At 42.4% G+C, this 20,449-nt stretch overlaps 1 protein-coding gene across 2 annotated transcripts in view; it reads left to right on the top strand.

Annotated features, from left to right (window-relative positions):
- Nucleotides 1-20,449, top strand: part of ABCC4 (ATP binding cassette subfamily C member 4 (PEL blood group)) — a 160,152-nt gene that overhangs the window by 25,129 nt on the left and 114,574 nt on the right. For both annotated transcript variants that reach the window (XM_081198255.1, XM_081198254.1), the window contains exons 6-13: nucleotides 1,404-1,567; nucleotides 6,052-6,177; nucleotides 6,946-7,195; nucleotides 9,391-9,495; nucleotides 11,452-11,541; nucleotides 13,739-13,930; nucleotides 18,068-18,162; nucleotides 20,026-20,112. In XM_081198255.1, coding sequence (XP_081054381.1) covers nucleotides 1,404-1,567; nucleotides 6,052-6,177; nucleotides 6,946-7,195; nucleotides 9,391-9,495; nucleotides 11,452-11,541; nucleotides 13,739-13,930; nucleotides 18,068-18,162; nucleotides 20,026-20,112 — 1,109 coding nt within the window. The remainder of the gene's footprint in view (nucleotides 1-1,403; nucleotides 1,568-6,051; nucleotides 6,178-6,945; nucleotides 7,196-9,390; nucleotides 9,496-11,451; nucleotides 11,542-13,738; nucleotides 13,931-18,067; nucleotides 18,163-20,025; nucleotides 20,113-20,449) is intronic.

The following is a 20,449-nucleotide window of genomic DNA, read 5'->3' on the forward strand; positions in this document are numbered from 1 at the left end:
CGCCATGCCTAGAAAGCATGGGTCCATATTTAAATATGCTCTCTGTTCCTGATGATGATGATGACGACGATAATAATAATAATAATAATAATAATAATAATAATAATAATAATAATAATAATACAAAGCATGGGTCCAAAAGGTTTCCTCCTTGTCCTATTCGTTACCCATGGTGCTGAATCAGAGCAAACATCAATCTGGAGGAAGCTCTCTTTTTTCCCTTTCAGTTATTATTATTCTTTATTCTTTATTGAATTTATATACCACCTGGGGGGGTCTCAAGGCGGTTCACAGAATAAAATCAAGATATAAAAGCACAAAATACATAATAAATTTAAATTTATAATGAATTTGAAAGACCTAGATATGTTCCTGTCACACTGACTTCCTTTTAAATTGTTTGGGGAAAGTAATGTTTTTCTCTTCTGATTTAAAATTCTATATAAAAAAATTCAAAGATGGAAAGATTCTTTGCGGTGGATTTTGTTTTGTAACATTCTGTAGTGGAAATTTTATCTGTAAATTGTCAAGGCTAGTACAATAAAGCTGTTGTTGAAGATGATTGAAATAATTGTTTGCCTGCAGGCTCGTTTGCATACAGACACACAAACTGCTGCCGCCAGAATTTCTTCCATGTAGTCATCTTTGGTTCAGGGGTACCTGCAAATATCCGCATGCGAACTAGAAGTGGCTTTGTTTTCTTTCAGCCCCATCCACATGTTTATTTCTCGTTCGTTTAGAAATTTCTCCATGAGTCACACAGGCAGTGCTTTTTTTCTAAAGAAAATGTTTAGGGGAACTCTCATTTTGACTCAAGAATACAGTGGTGCCCCGCAAGACGAATGCCTCGCAAGACGGAAAACCCGCTAGACGAAAGGGTTTTCCGTTTCTCGATGCGCTTCGCAAGACGAATTTCCCTATGGGCTTGCTTTGCAAGACGAAAATGTCTTGCGAGTCTTGCAATTTTTTTCGCTCCCCCCCTTTTTTCTAAGCCGCTAAGCCGCTAATAGCCTTTTAGCCACTAAGCCGCTAAGCCTTTAACAGCCGCTAATCCGCTAATAGGGTTGCTTCGCAAGACGAAAAACCGCTAGACGAAGAGACTCGCGAAACGGATTATTTTCGTCTTGCGAGGCACCACTGTATCACCATTTTATAGTTCAAATCGGGGAAAATGAATGCAGTAAATGGACAAAAGTACAAAGTTTCACAAAATGTTTAGGGGTATGCGTACCCCTGCGCCCCCCCAGAAAAAAATCACTGGTCACAGGCATCTCTGAACCCAGGTATGATTGTGTAAGGGAATTTGCCATTGCTGCTAAAATATGTGAAATACACCTGCGACTTATCACACTCTCGGTTCTAATGACTGCTTTCAGTAAAGTTGTGTGTTTCTGTTTCTGCAGGTGACTATTTTTTTGCACTTCTTATGGGCCGGACCCCTTCAAGCGATAGCCGTAACGGCGCTTCTTTGGCTTGAAATTGGCCCCTCCTGTCTTGCGGGAATGGCTGTTTTAATTATTCTCCTTCCTCTGCAAAGCTGCATTGGGAGGCTGTTCTCATCGCTGAGGTAAAAGCGTTTGGCGTCTCGTGATTTTGGTTTCAGAAAGTTTAAAAGATCCCTAGATAGAAACCTGCCAACTTCATTTTTGTTTTGTTTTGTATTTTGTTACGTGCACATTTTTACATAAAGTATTGAAAAAAAAAAGGAGTGTGTTCATTCAGTGGAAAGAACAGAAAGCACCAGAAGTCCTTGCTTGTATGATACAGGTTTTTGTTTTTTTGTTTTAATCTTTATGACATCTTGTTTTTGGACTATTTGCTCGGGCAATCAAGAGTAAGGAACCTATTGCATTAGGGAGGATTGCAATTTTTAACTTTTAAATTCAGAAAATGAGGGGTGCGAAAAGGTTATAACATGACTTGGGAATTCAAAAGATAGTTTGGTTAAATTAATATAATTTAGTTTTACGCGGTAAGTAAACTGTTTGTAAAATTTTCACAGAAATCAGTAATTGCCCAAGTATTTGCAGTTATATTCTACATTATTAGTTTGTTTGTTTATTTATTTATTTATTTATTTAGCATTACCCAGCATTTTCAGAAGGTAAACTAAACATTCTTTGTTTTTTTCCAAGAGCAGCGTATATGCTTTTAAAATCAAACATAGCTTTACCAAACTTAATACTGTCCGATCACAAAAATAATAGCGGGCTTGAATTCCCTCACACCCAAAAGCACGTTTTTAAGACCGCTCATGGAAGAAATTTGCAAACTTAAGCTTTCACTGCCTAAAATGACATGCTCTGCCATTTCATGTTCTTTAAAAGGCAGTAAAGAAAAAATGTGGTAAATTCTCAGTTACTGCATTAGTTGAGGTTTTGAAAAGACAAATTGCCTATTATTATTATTATTATTATTATTATTATTATTATTATTATTATTATTATTATTATTTATATATACCCCACTCACCTGGCTGGGTTTCCCCAGCCACTCTGGGCGGCTCCCAATAGAATATTATTATTACAGTGGTGCCTCGCAAGACGAAATTAATTCGTTCCGCAAGTCTCTTCGTCTTGCGAGTTTTTCGTCTTGCGATGCACTGTTTCCCATAGGAATGCATTGAAAATCAATTAATGCGTTCCTAGGGAAACTGCCTTCAGACCATGTCCGGGGACAGTCTGTCCCCGGACCTCTTCTGAAGGCTGGGGGGGGGGGGGACAAGGGCTTTTCTTCCCACCCCCAGCATTTTAAAAAACCCCGGGACAGCGGAGGACTTCTCCGCTGTCCGGGCGATCTTAAAATGCTGGCGGGCGGCATTTTTAAATCGCCCCGGGACAGCGGAGGACTTCTCCGCTGTCCGGGGCGATTTAAAAGCCCCTGGGAAGGCAGGCAGGGGGGACAAAGACTTTTGGCCCCCGCCAGCCTTCAGAAGAGGTCCTGGACCTCTTCTGAAGGCGGGCGGGGGGCGAAAGTCTTTGCTCCCCCCCCGCCTGCCTTCAAAAGCCCTCCGGGACAGGCAGGCAGGGGGGAGCAAAGACTTTCGCCCCCCGCCCGCCTTCAGAAGAGGTCCTCTTCTGAAGGCGGGCGGGGGGCGAAAGTCTTTGCTCCCCCCCGCCTGCCTTCAAAAGCCCTCCGGGACAGCGGAGAAACGCGCTGTGTTTCTCTGCTCTCCCGGGAAGGCAGGCAGGGGGGAACAAAGACTTTCGCCCCCCGCCCGCCTTCAGAAGGTGTTCCCTCCCCGCCGCCTGGCTTCGGAGCATCGTTCCGAAGCCGGGCGGCGGGGGCAGGTGTTCCCGCCCTGCTGCCCGGCTTCGGAGCATCGTTCCGAAGCCCGGCGGCGGGGGCAGGTGTTCCCTCCCCGCCGCCCGGCTTCGGAGCATCGTTCCGAAGCCCGGCGGCGGCGGGAGGAGGCGTTCCCGCCCCACCGCCCGGCTTCGGAGGAGGTCCGAGGACAGTGGGGAAGACGCGCTGCGCTTCCCCGCTGTCCTGGATATTTCCCTATGGGCTGTCGTCTTGAGAAGCAAGCCCATAGGGAAATTCGTCTTGCGAAGCGCCTCCAAAACGGAAAACCCTTTCGTCTAGCGGGTTTTCCGTCTTGCGAGGCGTTCGTCTTGCGAGGTACCACTGTATTATTATTACCGTAATTATTAATAGTAATAATAATAATAATAATAATACTAAAGTGATAAAACATCAAACATTAAAAACTTCCCTAAACAGGGCTGCCTTCAGATGTCTTCTAAAAGTCAGGTACAGTAGTACCTCGGGTTTCAGATGCTTCAGGTTACAGACGCTTCAGGTTACAGACTCTGCTAACCCAGAAATAGTACCTCGGGTTAAGAACTTTGCTTCAGGATGAGAACAGAAATTGTGCGCCAGCGGTGTGGCAGCAGCGGGAGGCCCCATTAGCTAAAGTGGTGCTTCAGGTTAAGAACAGTTTCAAGTTAAGTACGGACCTCCGGAACGAATTAAGTTCTTAACCCGAGGTATCACCGTAGTTGTTTATTTCCTTGATATCTGATGGGAGGGTGTTCCACAGGGCAGGTGCCACTACCAAGAAGGCCCTCTGCCTGGTTCCCTGTCACCTCACTTCTCGCTGTAAGTGAACCGCCAAAAGGTCCTTAGCGTTGGACCTCAGTGCCCAGGCTGAACAATGGCTGGAGACGTTCCTTCAATTCAACAAAACTAGTGACTTTCCACTCACCCAACAGCAACATTTATAGCCCAAATTACATACAATTGCGTTTTAAGGATTGGGCAGTATCTATTTAGATTCTCAATTTTATCCTTCCAACAATTCCATGAGGTAGGCATGGAACTTCGCCATGGCAACTTCAGTGAACATTATGACTGAGTGAGGGATTTTTCTTGGGTCCAGCGTTTTTTCAGCCAAATGTCAGTCTACCAAAAAAAAAAAGTTTTGTTGTTTTTTGCCGGGCTTCTTAAAACCCTGTGAGGTTTCCTTGTTGCAGAGGGAATTCTAGAGTTGTGTAATATTAAGCTTTTAGGTATATAAAGGTTATTCTAGATTGCAGAAAGGAGCAGGGCTGACTCATAATGGTCTTGAGGAAATAAATTTGGGCCCTGCCCGCGTGGTGTCCCTGAGGGTATCTTTTACTTCCTTCTACAAATGCAACCAGCATATTCATGCCAAGAGGGGAAAGTGAAGTTCTGTACTTTGAGAGGAAATGTCAGAAGGGGAGAAGACTATGGAGGCAAGGACCAGGAAAATATTTGAGAAGAAAGAATGGTAGCTCCTGGTAGACCTTCTTGTCCACCTTCTTGTCTTTGCGTCTCGGGCAAGATACCCTCAGTGTGGATCCATAACCCACTGCATGCCACCAGCTTCCCCATGGGGAATTTTCCGGAAGAACGAGGATGGCAGACAGCGATAACACCAGGTACCTGACCCGGTTTTAGCTGCCTTGTCCTGCCTCTTCTCAAAGCCATCTGCCACCAACTCCACTGTGGGGAGGTTCTTGAAGACTTAATGTTTTTTATTTTTATTTTTTTAGTATACCACCCTATACCCGCACTTCTCAGGGTGGTTCACAGGATAAAATCACAATATAAAATCACTGAAAATACACAATCAAAACAAAAACAATTCAATTCAAAAACCCTCATGAAAATTCATCAGCTTTGCAGTATGAATTTCTCCTGATACGCAGCTTTTTATATTCAGCTTTGAATAATGTATACATTTCTCTGCGAGCAATTTCCTCTAATCAAATGGGTTTTTAATGTTATTTCACTAATATGTTCCTCTTTATGCACGCTGCCTCCTAATATATGCATTTTTGTAAACGTCTTTGGGTTGGAGGACTGTATCACACAATTCAGATTTTTTTAAAAATTCCAAGGGCATGGTATTATTTGTGCACTTTGCTGTCAACCTTTAAGCTGCTTCAGAAAGGATGGCAATGGCACCCACCTGAGAGGTGCCAGAACTGACATCTGACTGGAAAAAAAGCCCTGGATAGCTGAAAAAACTTTCCCTCATTCATTCATTCATTCATTCATTCAATGTATATCATTTATATCCCACCTTTCCCTCCATGGAGCTCAAAATGGCTTTTGTGGTTCTCTCCTGTGCTATTTTTCCAGAAAAGAGGTACCAGAACTTACTATGAATGCCTTTGCTTATCATGGCAGTGGCACACACTTGAGATGTGCCAGAACAGAGTTCCTGCAAGTTCTGGCTAAAAAAAGCCCAGGTTCTTTTCCATCCTAATTTAATTCCCACAACGACCTTGTGATATAGGTTGGTCTGAGTGACTGGCTCAAGGTCACCCATAGGTGTATTGGAACAGCGTCAAAAGCTTAAATGATTCTCTAATCTTAGGTAAACAGTTCACTAAACAGTTATTCATTAGCATTCGTACATTCTTTCTGCTTGGAAATAACCTATGGATGTCTGCAGAATAACCATTAACCATTTTGGGGCCCATATATATATATCCTAGAGGATGTTTTTTTAAAAAGACAAAAACAAAAAGCTACAAATGGTTTGACTGCAACTTTAATAGTTTCCTCTTGAAATTGCAGGAGCAGAACAGCAGCCTTCACAGATATCAGGATCAGGACCATGAATGAAGTCATCAGTGGAATCCGGATAATTAAGATGTATGCTTGGGAAAAGTCATTCGCTGATCTTGTGAACAACATGAGAAGGTAATGTTGAACGCTTATCCAAAGTTATGGACAGGCAACCTTGCCACCTTCTGGTTTGCTTAGTTTTTTTGGTTTTTTTTTTTTTAAAAAAACAGCTATATAGCAGTTTAATGATATGTCTTCTTCCATGTCTCAAGAAAAGATTCCAAGAATTTTTTTGGGAGGACGTAAAACAATTATCTCGATGTGCCTGAATAGCCTGTTTCTTTCTTGCTTATGCAATGGTAACATATATTTCTGCAAGTAGTGGTGATGTAATAATAATTATGGTTGACGTATACGGTAACTTAAGCATATCGCCGTCTTGAAAACCTGAGACAATTACAAAGCGGGACACAGCATATTTTCAATTTGTCATACCCTGAGACCTCAAAAATGTGCCCCAAAAGAGCAATCCTATATATTGTATAAGCTGTCAGGTATTTTCATAGAATCATAGAATTGTAGGGATCCTGAGGCTCCATTCCCTCTTTTTTTAAGCTTTTTTTGTTTTTGTTTTTAAAATAGAGATATATATATATCCAACCACAGGAAATGAAATCTTGCTCCTGCTATGATCTTTCTCCTCTCTTGTTTATTACTAAATGCGACTAGAAGAGCAAAAGGACTTCGAATGCACTTCTCTCTAGATTGATTTATCGTGGTGTGTGTTTAAAATACGTATGTTTCAGAAGATCTCTTTGTGCAATGAATGTATTGTTATGTGGCATGAAAATAAATAATTATTCATCAACTCTGTGTTATTATTACTATTATTATTATTTTCAGGAAGGAGATCTCCAAGGTTCTCAAGAGTTCCTACCTTCGGGGAATGAACCTGGCATCTTTCTTCGTTGCCAGCAAAATCACCGTGTTTATGACCTTCATGACTTACGTGTTGCTGGGCAATCAGATCTCCGCAAGTCGGGTGTTCGTTGCGGTGTCTCTCTATGGTGCCGTGAGACTGACAGTTACTCTCTTCTTCCCAGCGGCTGTTGAGAGAGCGTCAGAAGCAATGGTCAGCATTCGACGAATCAAGGTATTGTGTAAGAAACAAAAGTGGGTGTTCTCTGGATATGTTTAATTGCAGCATTACAAATCCACAAAACTGCCAGTCCACTTTTTTTTGCACGTCTCCTTCCTGTATCTATGTTAGCCCTTTGTGAGAGCAACTACTGTATTCCGAACTTTAAAATGGAAAGCGTATTGTTGGTGGTCAACAAAAGAGGTTCAAAGACTCTCTCAAGGCAAATCTAAAAAAATGTAGTATAAACACTGACAACTGGGAAACACTGGCCTGGGATCGCTCCAATTGGAGAACAGCCTTTACCAAAGGTGTCATGGGTTTGAAGATGCTCAAACTCAAGACAAAAGGGAGAAACATGCTAAGAGAAAGGCACACTTGGCTAACCCTCACCACGACCAATTTCTGCCCAGAAACCTGTGTCCCCACTGTGGAAGGACGTGTGGATCCAGAACTGGCCTCCACAGTCACTTAGGGGCTCACTGTTAAAACCGTGTTTATGGAAGACAATCTTACTTGGCTACAAGTGGTCGCCAGAGAAGAAGATGTTACTCCTTTGTGGCCTCTTAGAGAGAGGAAGCACACAAACATTTTGTCAGCATTTCTTGCCAATTTACTTGTCAGGATCAGTCTACCAGTCCACCAAATTCAATAGGGCCACGCATCTGCCAATCTCACAACATCGCTGTGGCAACAAGCGATTGCGTTGTGTTGCTTGCTGGTCAAGTACCAGCCAGCCGGCTGGCTGTCAGACGCTTGGGAACTACAGCACAAGGGATGCTTTGAGAAGTGCTAGGCGCAGGGCTCACGTAGCACTTCTTTCTCCCCTCCCCATGGTGGCAGGGAGAGAAGAAAAAGAAGTCTGCATTTTCCAAACTTGGAGGAAAAAGGAGCTTGCTTTGGCTGTGAGTGTCAGTATGTGGCAGCCAAACCAAGGAAGATTTAACCTCTGTTAAATCAGCGATTTAAATTTGACCAAACTGTGGGAGGCAGTGGAAGACAGGAGTGCCTGGCTTGCTCTGATCCATGGGGTCACGAAGAGTCGGACACGACCAAACAACAACAAAATCAGCCATTGAGCAAGGGTTAAATTCTGTTTTCTGGCTGGGGGTACCTGTTCCTTGCTAGGAGCAGGCATCCACAAGCAATGTAGAATTGAACTGTGTCCTCCACATCAGCTGACTTCACAAGTAAAGTCATCTGACTTGTGGTTTGACCTCATGGGTGAAGTTAGATGGTTTGTGGATCATAAGTTTCCCATCCATACAGTTGGTGGGCACCACTGGGAGAAGCAATGCTTACCTGGCTGTCAGACCCCTGAGTCTCTGCTATGTTCTGCTTCATTTTAAAATTTGCCTTTGAAGCAGCCTTGGGTCAGCTATTGATCTAGTTCTCATTACAGTGGTGCCTCGCAAGACGAAAAGAATCCGTTCCGCGAGTCTCTTCGTCTTGCGGTTTTTTCGTCTTGCAAAGCAAGCCCATTAGCGGATTAGCGCTATTAGCGGCTTAGCGGGCTTAGCGGATCAGCTGATAAGTGGTTTAGCGGCTTAGCGGAGCAGCAGTTAAGCGGCTTAGAGGATCAGCTGTTAAGCGGCTTAGCGGATCAGCTGATAAGCGGCTTAGCGGATCAGCTGTTAAGCGGCTTAGCGGCTTAGGATCAGTTGATAAGCGGCTTAGCGGCTTGGGAAAAAGGGGGGGAAAAGGAAAAAAAACCCGCAGGAACTCGCAAGACATTTTCGTCTTGCGAAGCAAGCCCATAGGAAATTTGATTTGTGAAGCACCTCCAAAACGGAAAAGCCTTTCGTCTAGCGGGTTTTACGTCTTGCGAAGCGTTCGTCTTGCGGGGCACCACTGTATTATTTTTTTTGTGGGTGGATGCCCCTACTTTGCATGATTTGTAGAATGAAAGTGTAGTTTTCCAGGGTGCATTTAGAATTAAATATTCTAACTTTAAACTTTAATTTCTTAGACAGTGATTTAACTTTTCAGGTGTGTTTGGAGGCTGCTCTTCCTATATGTTCACAAGGAGGTGGTGGGTTATCAGTTTTCCTGACCTGAAGTTGTTTACCAGTTAGCGCCATTTATAGTTTCTGAATGTGGCTATGTAACCTTGTGATTCACAAGGAAATTCTGGGTTATTTTCCCTATGCGGTTCTGCTTTGTGCTCAAAGAAGTCTTTGTGCTTTCTCCCCCCCCCCCCGTTGGTGTAGAACTTTTTGATCCTTGATGAGATTTCTGAGGTCAGCCCGCAACTCAAAACTGGCAGTGAAAATACACTCCTTCATGTGCAGGATTTGACCTGTTACTGGGACAAGGTAATATCATTTCCCCCCTCACTTTGAAACAGCAAAATAGGAAGGAGTTAGATTTAATCCCAGAAGTACACTTCTTCTACAGCTGAATGTTGTTGAATTCTCTTTTTATCATTGATTTAAGCTGTAAGTGGTAACGGGGAGCCAATTTGGCGAGTTGTTGTAGGTTTTTGGGTGGGGGGCAGAGGCAGGGAAGCAATCTTCTACATCAGAAGCTGGTGTAAATTAAGACAGCGTAAAGTTACACCAAATCCAAACCCTGTTCAGCAGCAAGGCCACTGCCGGCTGAGACACCCTAAGCCTGGCAGAGGGAAAACAAGCCTTTAAAATAGTGGTTTTTTAAAAAATTTCACTGCCTTTATTGCCGGCTTAAATGGTTTCCAGATTGCATGATCGAGTTGAACAGACTTAGGCTCCAGCCTGTTTTCACTTCCAGTCCAGTCTCGAGCCTAAACATTGGTCCAGCACATCCACTGTTCGATTGTAACAAGATCTCTAATCCGTTTAAAAGAAATATTAAAGTTATCTATAAGAACAGTTTAAAGGCAAGTAGTTAAAACGTTGAAAATCAATTAAATTCAGCAGTAAATAAAAAATATTAAAACACTTGGATGTCTTCTTGCCTGGAAAGGCTTTCCTTAACAAAAATGTTTTAAGCAGGTACTGAAAATAATACAGCAAAAGCACCTCATTTGGTATACAGAGATTTACTTGTGCACTTACTCAATTTTAGGAACTCTTGAAGTTCTCCTTAACATTCTGTAATCATTCAGTAGGCCCCATTTCACCAAGCATATGTTATCTTGCTATCTCAAATTGCGTTCTCTGTATTCTTTCTATTCAATAGCTACGTTCTGAAACACAGTGTTATGTTTGAATCAGATTTTCTGTTGAGTGAAAGTGCAGTACAACGAAGGCGATATCATGGTCACAAAGGATGTGGCGGGATGGTTTGCGTGTTGTGAATGAGTGTGTGTTAATAATGGGCTGATGCTGCCACCTTGTGGGGCTTTATAAATAATATTTCAAAAGGGATCTTCCTCCAAAATTCAAACCTCCCAAAGTTCAAAATGTATCAGTATTAAAGTTTTTAGAACACAGGTATGTGAGCTGAAGCTTGGGTTTTAGTGGAGACTTGGTTTCCATTTTTTTATTGATTATTGATTGCTTATTTTATTTCTATTCCGCTTAATATATTAAAAATATCTCTAAGCGGTGTACAGGAAACTGAAGCGACAACAGCGTAAACAAAATATTACAAAAAGACACAGTTACATATAAAGATGTTACATTAATACGACGTTTATATATATACACACACACACACGCATGCATGCATATATATATATATGTATGTATGTGTGTGTGTGTGTGTGTGTGTATATATATATATATATATATATATATATATATATATAATTGAATCTTGAAATCTTATCGAATTGGATAGTATTTTTGTATTTCAAGAAACAAATAGAAGGAAAGATGGCACTGAGCAATGGTCTAGAAAACATGTGGACAGGTTTCACTCTGAAGCAATGCTGAGAGAATATAGATGTAATTATAAATCGCTTGAAGTTTCCACCCTGATTCTTAACCTATTAACTTTGAAACAAATACTATTACTTTCATTGAACCCTGTTTCCAGATACAGTGGTACCTCAGGTTACATACGCTTCAGGTTACAGACTCCGCTAAACCAGAAATAGTGCTTCAGGTTAAGAACTTTGCTTCAGGATGAGAACAGAAATCGTGCTCCGGCAGCGCGACGGGAGCAGGAGGTCCCATTAGCTAAAGTGGTGCTTCAGGTTAAGAACACTTTCAGGTTAAATATGGACCTCCGGAACGAATTAAGTACTTAACCTGAGGTACCACTGTATATTTTATTGGGACTGCAGACTTTTCTGATTCTAATACCTGTCAGAATTTTTTATTAATTGTTCTTTTGTTAATGTATAGGCTCTGGAATTGCCGACACTTCAAAACATTTCAATTACTGTCAGACCGGGAGAATTACTAATTGTGATTGGCCCCGTAGGAGCAGGAAAAGTAAGTCATAACTCAGATTTTTACACTTCTAAGAATTACAGTTAAGTTTTCCACAAACCATCTAGTCTTCTAATTTTGAGGCAGGTGGAAGGTGGTCAAAATAGGTTTTAAAGATGTTGCAAATTGCAAGAGCTATGAAGTCCTAAGGCTTCAATACATGGACGCAGGTATTATTTTTGTCTGTTATTATGGTATGTACTTTTGTGTTTTCATATTGTGAACCACGTGATCTTTGAATGAAGGGCGATTTGGAAATTTAATAAAAAATAAAACATGCATATATCTGTCATAAGTGCTAAAAATCCTTCCCAGTTTGCTTCTAAACAAAGACTGTGTGCCCAGATTTGGGCATTCACGTCTAGGTTAACTAAGTGGAGATAGTCATCACCTGGGAAGACACGCAAACTAATGCCAGTGTACTGGAAGACGCAGAGATCACTAGTATCGAAGCAATGCTTCTTCAATGTCAACTTCATTGGACTGGTCATGTTGTGCAGATGCCTGATTATTGTCTTCCAAAGCAACTACTCTATTCCAAACTTAAAAATGGAAAGTGTAATGCTGGTGATCAACAGAAGAGGTTGAAAGACTCTCTCAAGGCAAATCTAAAAAATAAATAAATAGTATAAACACCGAAAACTGGGGAACACTGGTCTGCGAGTACTCCACTTGGAGAACAGCCGTGACCAAAGGAGTCATGGGCTTTGAAGAGGCTTGAATTCAGGAAGAAAGGAAGAAACGTGGTAAGAGGAAGGCACGCTTGGCATACCCTCACCGTGATCAACTCCTGCCTAGAAACCTATGTCCCCACTGTGGAAGGATGTGTGGATCCAGAATTGGCCTCCACAGTCACTTACGGGCTCACTGTTAAAACCGTGTTTATGGAAGACAATCTTACTTGGCTATGAGTAATCTTCAAAGAAGAAGAACTAAGTCAAGATAGACATGAGCGTTTTGCCCATGTGCCTGGCCCCCTCCTTCCTGGTAACTGTGGTTAGTAGGATCTGAAGCAATGGTTCGGAAGATGTTTTTTGGGGGTTATTATGGTTTGTTCTGATCCTAGTAACCACAGTTTCCCAGTTTAGACTTAACAAGAGACTATGGTTACTTAACCTAGGAAGTCTTCACTCGCACTATGCCCAGAGGGGGAGAAAGGAAGCATAGAGCACAAGGCTATTTCGGCTTAATAAGTGTGTGGCTGAGGATCACACCAGTGAACTGAAGGATGTGGACCCGAATAAATGAATGAAATACATTACTCAGGTATTCCAAACTCTTGCATTGTGTGACGGCCCATCTGTGCTGCTGCTGCAGTGTAACGAGAGATCTGCACCTCTGCAACTAAAGCAGATTGTTTTGCAGTCATAGAATCCCCAAAAAAGCTTTGCTAGAGCAAAACTGTGCCAAGATTTAGGGTTGCTTTGTGTATCCAGCTCTAACTGTGTCTCTTATACTTTGCAAGGTAAGGTAAAGGGACCTCTGACCATTAGGTCCAGTTGTGACCGACTCTGGGGTTGTGGCGCTCATCTCGCTTTATTGGCTGAGGGAGCCGGTGTACAGCTTCCGGGTCATGTGGCCAGCATGACTAAGCTGCTTCTGGCGAACCAGAGCAGCGCACGGAAATGCCGTTTACCTTTCTGCTGCAGTGGTACCTATTTATCTACTTGCACTTTGACCTGCTTTCGAACTGCTAGGTTGGCAGCAGCAGGGACCGAGCAACGGGAGCTCACCCCGTCGTGGGGATTTGAACCGCCGACCTTCTGATCGGCAAGCCCTAGGCTCAGTGGTTTAACCCACAGCGCCACCCGTGTCCCCCATGGTTAGGGTTAGCCAGGGCTTTTTTCATCTGGAACTTACCGGAACCCAGTTCCGACACCTCTCAGGTGGGCGCCATTGCCATTATAAGAGGCATTCATAGTGAATTCCAGTAGCCTTTTTGTAGAAAAATAGCGCTGGTGTTAGCTATAGTTATGTCTGGTGCTGTTTATTAAGTCTTCACCCTGGTAAAAATAGGTGCAGGAAGATTAGGTAAGGGAGCAATTGAGCTCCTCTCCCAGTTGCTTGACAATAGCTAAAAGCATTATGTTGGCCCATGTAATAAGGGTTGCAGGAGGTGAGTGGATTTGCATGTACACATTTTTTCCTGCACCCAACGAAAACCTTAACTTTAATTATTTTTTCTCCCCAACGCTTTCAGTCTTCCCTCTTGAGCGCTGTCCTTGGGGAACTGTCTGCAGCCAAAGGTTTCACAGATGTTCGAGGGAGAATAGCGTATGTTTCTCAGCAGCCGTGGGTGTTTTCTGGCACCGTAAGAAGTAACATCCTCTTCGGAAAAGAATACCACAAAGAAAAATATGAAAAGGTTCTCCGAGTTTGTGCTCTCCAGAAAGTAAGTCCTTGTCATTGAAATTTTACTCAATATTGATCCGGAGCAGAACTCAGACGTATAGTTAGCAGAGTAAAACACATTGCAGGATTCCCAAAAAATAGACCGGAGGCAATTAAATATTTCATCCAGCAGAGCTTTACTGCTTCTGAAGGCAAATGAGAAATCCAGTTGCAGCAGACTTAATTTTTACTTACAATAACTTAAGTCTAAACCTTAACACTATGTACAGTGGTACCTCAGGTTAAGTACTTAATTCGTTCTGGAGGTCTGTAATTAACCTGAAACTGTTCTTAACCTGAAGCAGCACTTTAGCTAATGGGGGCCTCCTGCATCTGCGCGCCGCTGGAGCACGATTTCTGTTCTCATCCTGAAGCAAAGTGCTTAACCTGAAGCACTATTTCTGGGTTAGCAGAGTCTGTAACCTGAAGCCTATGTAACCCGAGGTACCACTGTATACAGTGGTGCCTTGCAAGACGAAAAGAATCCGTTCTGTGATTCTCTTCATCTAGCGTTTTTTTCGTCTTGCGAAGCAAGCCCATTGACGGATTAGCGGATTAGCGCTATTAGCCCTTTTAGCGGCTTAGCTGCTGATCGGATCAGCTGATAAGCGGCTTAGCGGCTTAGAAAAAGGGGGGGGGGAGGAAAAAAACCCAGCAGGAACTCGCAAGACATTGTCGTCTTGCGAAGCAAGCCCATAGGAAATTCGTTTTGCGAAGCACCTCCAAAACGGAAAACTCTTTCGTCTAGCGAGTTTTCCGTCTTGCGAGGCATTCGTCTTGCGGGGCACCACTGTACTATGTACAGAACACCACACCAGGAGGAAGAGAGAAAGAAAGTGAAAGTGAAACCCAGGCTCCTTCTGGCCTTACTTTTATTGTCAGCATGACCTTAACAGAAAAGAGACAAGAGAATCAGTTTAAACTAGCTGTGCTCAGCATCTCTGAAGGAATAACCCAAACATCATGAACCTTCTGATTGTTTCTTTCACACAAAGAAGCTTCCAGAACCCTCCTGAACTAATCAGAATAGGAAAGTTCTCTACACATCAGATCAATACTTTCTGCACTAAGAAATTTAAACTGACAGTCCTCCCCATGGAATATTTTTTTGAAAAACTTCACTGTGTGCAAGTGACCATTCAGAATGCATTTAGTGAATAATTAGCAGCGAGGGTTGTATCCCGCAAAGTTTTGTTTGTGGAAGGACATCTGCTCCTGCAGTGGGATTTCCCCTTCCTGTGCTTGCCCTGATCTAAATCTGCTTCAGAGGGTTAAGGGAAGTCCCAGAACATATTTGGGGGGAAGAGAGGAGAAATGCAATGGTGCAGATGTGAACTTTTTGCAGCTCATAGACCTCTTGAAATAGCTAATGTTTTTAAAAACAGCATAAAGGTTAGTTAACATAGCCAAAAAAATACCTACCGATTGAAACTGCTTGCTAGTGAATTAGCATTCCAGATATTATAATACTAGTTTAGTATGTGGTTTTATCACTTGTTAGGTTTTTAAAAACTTTTGGAGGCATTGTTATATACACTCATCAGTGTTACCAGCCTCGAGATCTTCAAATTGGTTACATGTCTAAGACAAATGCAAAGCTCTGGATTATTACATTAAGAAACTGCATCACTTTAATATCAATAGCAGTAATAATAAATATCCTGCCTTTCCTCCCAAGGGAACATTTACAAGTAAAATTATTAGTAGCAATTTGCTTGACATTACTGAACCTACTACGGCAGGAAAAAGTTATTTTGGTGGACCACACGTATTGGCACATAAATACCTCTGTTTTTTCAGTAAGTTCTCATTAATGGATGGCTGATCATACTTTAAGGGACAAGGGTGGTGGTGTGGTCTAAACCACTGAGCCTCTTGGGCTTGCTGATCAGAAGGTTGGCGGTTCAAATCCCCATGACGGAGTGATCTTCTGTTGCTCTGTCCCAGCTTCTTCCAACCTAGCAGTGCAAAAGCATGCCAGTGCAAGTAGATACAGCGGGAAGGTAAACGGTGTTTCCGTGTGCTCTGGTTTCCATCACGGTGTCCCGTTGCGCTAGAAGTGGTTTAGTCATGCTGGCCACATGACCCAGAAAGCTTTCTGTGGCTAAACGCCAGCTTCCTCGGCCTGTAAATGAGATGAGCACCACAATCCCATAGTCGCCTTTGACTGGACTTAACCACCCAGGGGTCCTTTTTTTACCTTTACCTTAATTGATGGACAAAATAAAAAGGTTCCTTCCAGTAGCACCTTAAAGACCAACTAAGTTAGTTCTTGGTATGAGCTTTCGTGTGCATGCACACTTCTTCAGATACACTGAAACAGAAGTTGCCAGATCCTTCTATATAGTGAGAAGGTGGGGAGGGGTATTACTCAGAAGGGTGGTGGGAATGGGTGATTGGCAGATAGCTGAGATGAGCCTGTTGACGACTCTTAACGACTGCAATAGGTCTTACAGGAAAAGGCAAGGGGTGAGAAGGACTCCACATGGACCCCTCCTGATGGACGCAATACCACACTGGACTTGTACATTGACTGCTTCCGCCACAGAATCCAAACAGATGTGACCAGAAAACACCATCGCTTACAACAAAATCTAAACCATGCTGAAAGGAGAGCCATAGATAATCTCAGAAACCCACCTTCTCACTATATAGAAGGATCTGGCAACGTCTGTTTCAGTGTATCTGAAGAAGTGTGCATGCACACGAAAGCTCATACCAAGAACTAACTTAGTTGGTCTTTAAGGTGCTACTGGAAGGAACTTTTTTATTTGGACTACGGCAGACCAACACGGCTACCTATCTGTAACTTAATTGATGGCTGATCATACTTTAAGTTTGGTTACAGTATATATGCTAGAACAGCTTTTAAAGTCATCTCTGTTTGCTATTTAAACAAGAAAACCCTAAGAGAAAATAATGTAAGTGAGGAGATCTTTCACACTGTCCTGATTATAGGAGTGAAATTTGGAACGGCAAAGGTTATTATTATTATTATTATTACAGCCGCGAAATAGTGCTGTTGGCTCCTTAGGGTGGCATCTAAAACGAGAGAATGCTTCAGAGCATTTCAGCTCTGAGAAGACCCTTTTCTTTGATTTGGCAGGTGTGATGTAGAAGGGGACACTGAACCAGATTAGCTAAGAGACATGTATTTTGCCTGGCAGCTTGAGAAGTATTATGCAGTGGATCCAATATATGGTGTGTTATGATGCTACTATCAGTGGAAAGATAGCAGGGAAAGCAGACAGTTTAAAAGCTTTTGCAAATCACGCTTGTTTTTCTTTAAACACAGTTGATACCTTTTTCTAATCTTGCGTGGCAGTATTAAAACATTCATCACCTTCTAAAATTCAGATTCAGGTTCTGTGGTGTTTATAAAGGATATAAAACACATTTCTTGAAAGGGGAGAAAAATCTCTCACAACATTTGAAGCTTAGTAAACTGTTGCCTTTAGTGTGATGTACATTGGCTTTTATCCAAAGCTCTTTCATGAATGAGCATAGCAATTTTTTAAAATTTTGATGCAAGGCATTGGATTTATTATTTAACCCTGCAGTTGAGCTGTTTTAATTTGAGTAATAGGATCCTTAATCTACCCATTATGTGGACTGCTATGCAACAATAATTTTGTTTTAATACGTGTTGAAGCGTCAAGTAGACTAGGAAGTTTTATTAGACAGCTTTATTTTAAAAAGGTAGCACATAGTTCCATGCCATCTGTTTTTTTGGTAACAATGTGATTTAAATTTAATAATGGAACAAATAATGAATCCACATAGCATGGCGAGTGTTCAAAGTGTATTGTGTTAGCTCAGTAATCTTTATGACAACCCTCTGAGGTAGTTTAGTTATTACTGCTCCCATATTACAGCTGAGAAGACTGAGGTGGGAGAAAGTAGTGTGGCCTAATGGATTCCTTCTGATGAATTTGTGTTGCTCTAAATTTCTTGATGACTTCCTTTGCTAATTCCCTCAAATTCCTTCTGCCCAGTTCTCAGTTCATTAGCTAGATTCTGCTGCTTTGAGCAATAACTTGACCATCAATGGTTCCGTTGCTCTTGGGTTTTCAAGTGACTATACAGTTTGTAAAAATTACTGCAGTTCAAGCAGTAACGCCTCTTCTGTTTTTAACAGGATATGGAGCTGCTGGAAGATGGAGACCTAACAATGATAGGAGATCGAGGAGCTACACTGAGTGGGGGACAAAAAGCCAGAGTTAATCTTGCCAGGTAAAGTGGGACTTTCATTTACTGAGATAGCCCTTTTCTGCTTAGAAGTGAGGGATGGTGATGGCAACTACCTTAACATTTATATGTTATAATTAAAAACCGATACACTGCTAATTCATATATACTTTAAGGTGATGTACACAAATTTCAAACAGTACCAGGCAGCTATTTGGAGCAATATAAAACATCAGTTTCACAACGGCCCTAGGACAAAGCAGCAGAGCAGAGTATGACAGGCCATGGATTTAAAAACCTTCTTAGAGGGGGAGATTTTAACTACTGTATTTTTCGTCCTATAGGACGCACCTAGTTTTTTTGGGGGGGGAAATAAAGGAAAAAAAACTTCCCTTTATTTCCCCCCCAAAAGCAGGTCGGGGAAACAGAACCAGGTCGAGGAACAGTGGGATGGCGGCGCTGCGCCTCCCTGCTGTCCCCCGAGCTTGTGGGGCTGGCTGATGTCTGCCCCGCGCGAGGGGCGCTCTTCATCAGGGCGCCCCCCCTGCGGGGCGGCAGGCTGCTATCCACAGCGTGGGGAGCCTTGCCGGGAACTCCTGCAAGGCTCCCCACGCTGCGGATGTCTGCCTGGCGTGGGGGGCGCTCTGCTTCAGGGCGCCCCGCCCGCCGAGCGGCAGGCTGCTATCCGCAGCCTAGACATCCCTGCCGGACCTCCCGTAGGGCTGCCTAGGCTGTGGATGTGTTCCCGAAGCCTGGAGAGTGAGAGGGGTCAGTGCGCACCGACCCCTCTCGCTCTCCAAGCTTCAGCCAAAGCCTGCATCCGCCCCATAGGATGCATCCAGATTTCCCCTTCATTTTTGGAGGGGGAAAAGTGCGTCCTATAGGGCGAAAAATACGGTATTCTTAAAAGAACACAAGGATGAAGCTGTACATTCCTTTCCTGGAAGAGAGTTCCAAAGTGCCTTGAAAGGAAACCACCTTAGCATTTTTCCTGTATCCGAAATTCACATGTTCTTAATATGTTTTCAAACGTGGCTTAAGGCAGGGAGAGGGACCTTGTTGCCCTCCAGATGTTGTTAGATTACAAGTCCAATTATCCACAACTGTCGGCCATGGTTTCAAATGGGTGCCTAAGGCTGGCATCTTAATCTGAAGCCATGGTTTGGGGAGGGACAGTGTCATGTCTGCTCTGGACTGTGTGTTTATGAAATAATGGAAGGTATTTAGATATATTAAAAAGAGCAGTTTTTGGTTCAAGGTGAACCAAGTGGGTTGAAGGAGAGGATTTAGATTCGGGTCACCGAGCAGAATCCGAGACCAGGGAGAAGAGTTGGTGGAAGAAGATTGGAGAAAATGTAAAACTTATTTGCAGAAGTACTGTAAAATTTTTGAATGCTGATGACATTGAAATGATTTGCAGGGGCTCTAGCAACAAGGTAAAATGTAAGATTGGATTAATAATAGATAAATTAACAGGACACGAATTTGCTGAATTAATTATTAAAAGGGATGCAAGAACGGGAGACGTGAGGAAGTCAGGAAAATAAGTTAACTAAAGATGAAATTAAGAAAGAGGGAATTCCCCCCCCCATATGTGTTTTTCTCTTTTTCTCTTTTTTCGTGTTTAAAGTGTGTATTTTTGTATTTTGTAACTTTGTATTTTCTCTGTCTTTGTATTTTTCTGAACTTTTTTATTGTTAAAACTTAATAAAATATTGATTAAAAAAAATACATTTGGGTCACCGAGTGTCCGCTTCCTGTTCCTTTCTTTAATATTGGAGTGCAGAATTTGTGGCCTTCCAAATGTTCTTTAGACTCCTGTCATCCCAAGCCAGCGTAGCCAATGGATGATGGGAATTGTAATTCTTTTGGTAGTAACCCGTCTGTTACTTCTTTACATGTTTTTAGGGCTGTGTATCAAGATGCAGAAATCTACCTCTTGGATGATCCCTTGAGCGCCGTGGATGCAGAAGTTAGCAGGCACTTGTTTGAAAAGTATGTAACTTCCAAGTGTCTTTACATTTTCTTTCTGTTAAGAGTAGCATAATACAACTTATGCCTAAATGTTCACTTTCCTGCTGCTCATTTTAAATAAATGCAAGGCAGTTGTTTAATGTGGGAGCTTTTGAAAATGCTCAAATTTAGAGTGCCCGCCCCCAAGGCAGCCATTTTGTGACCGGCGCCCATGGCACTCTCTCAAATTTCCAAATGTGCCCACTGGCTCAAAAAGGTTTGTGACCCCTGTCTTAATAATAATAATAATAATAATAATAATAATAATAATAATAATAATTTATTTATACCCTGCCCATCTGGCTGAGTTTCCCCAGCC

The sequence above is a fragment of the Podarcis bocagei genome, assembly GCF_964188305.1.
Source record: "Podarcis bocagei genome assembly, chromosome: 6".
In the NCBI taxonomy this organism is placed as follows: domain Eukaryota; kingdom Metazoa; phylum Chordata; class Lepidosauria; order Squamata; family Lacertidae; genus Podarcis; species Podarcis bocagei.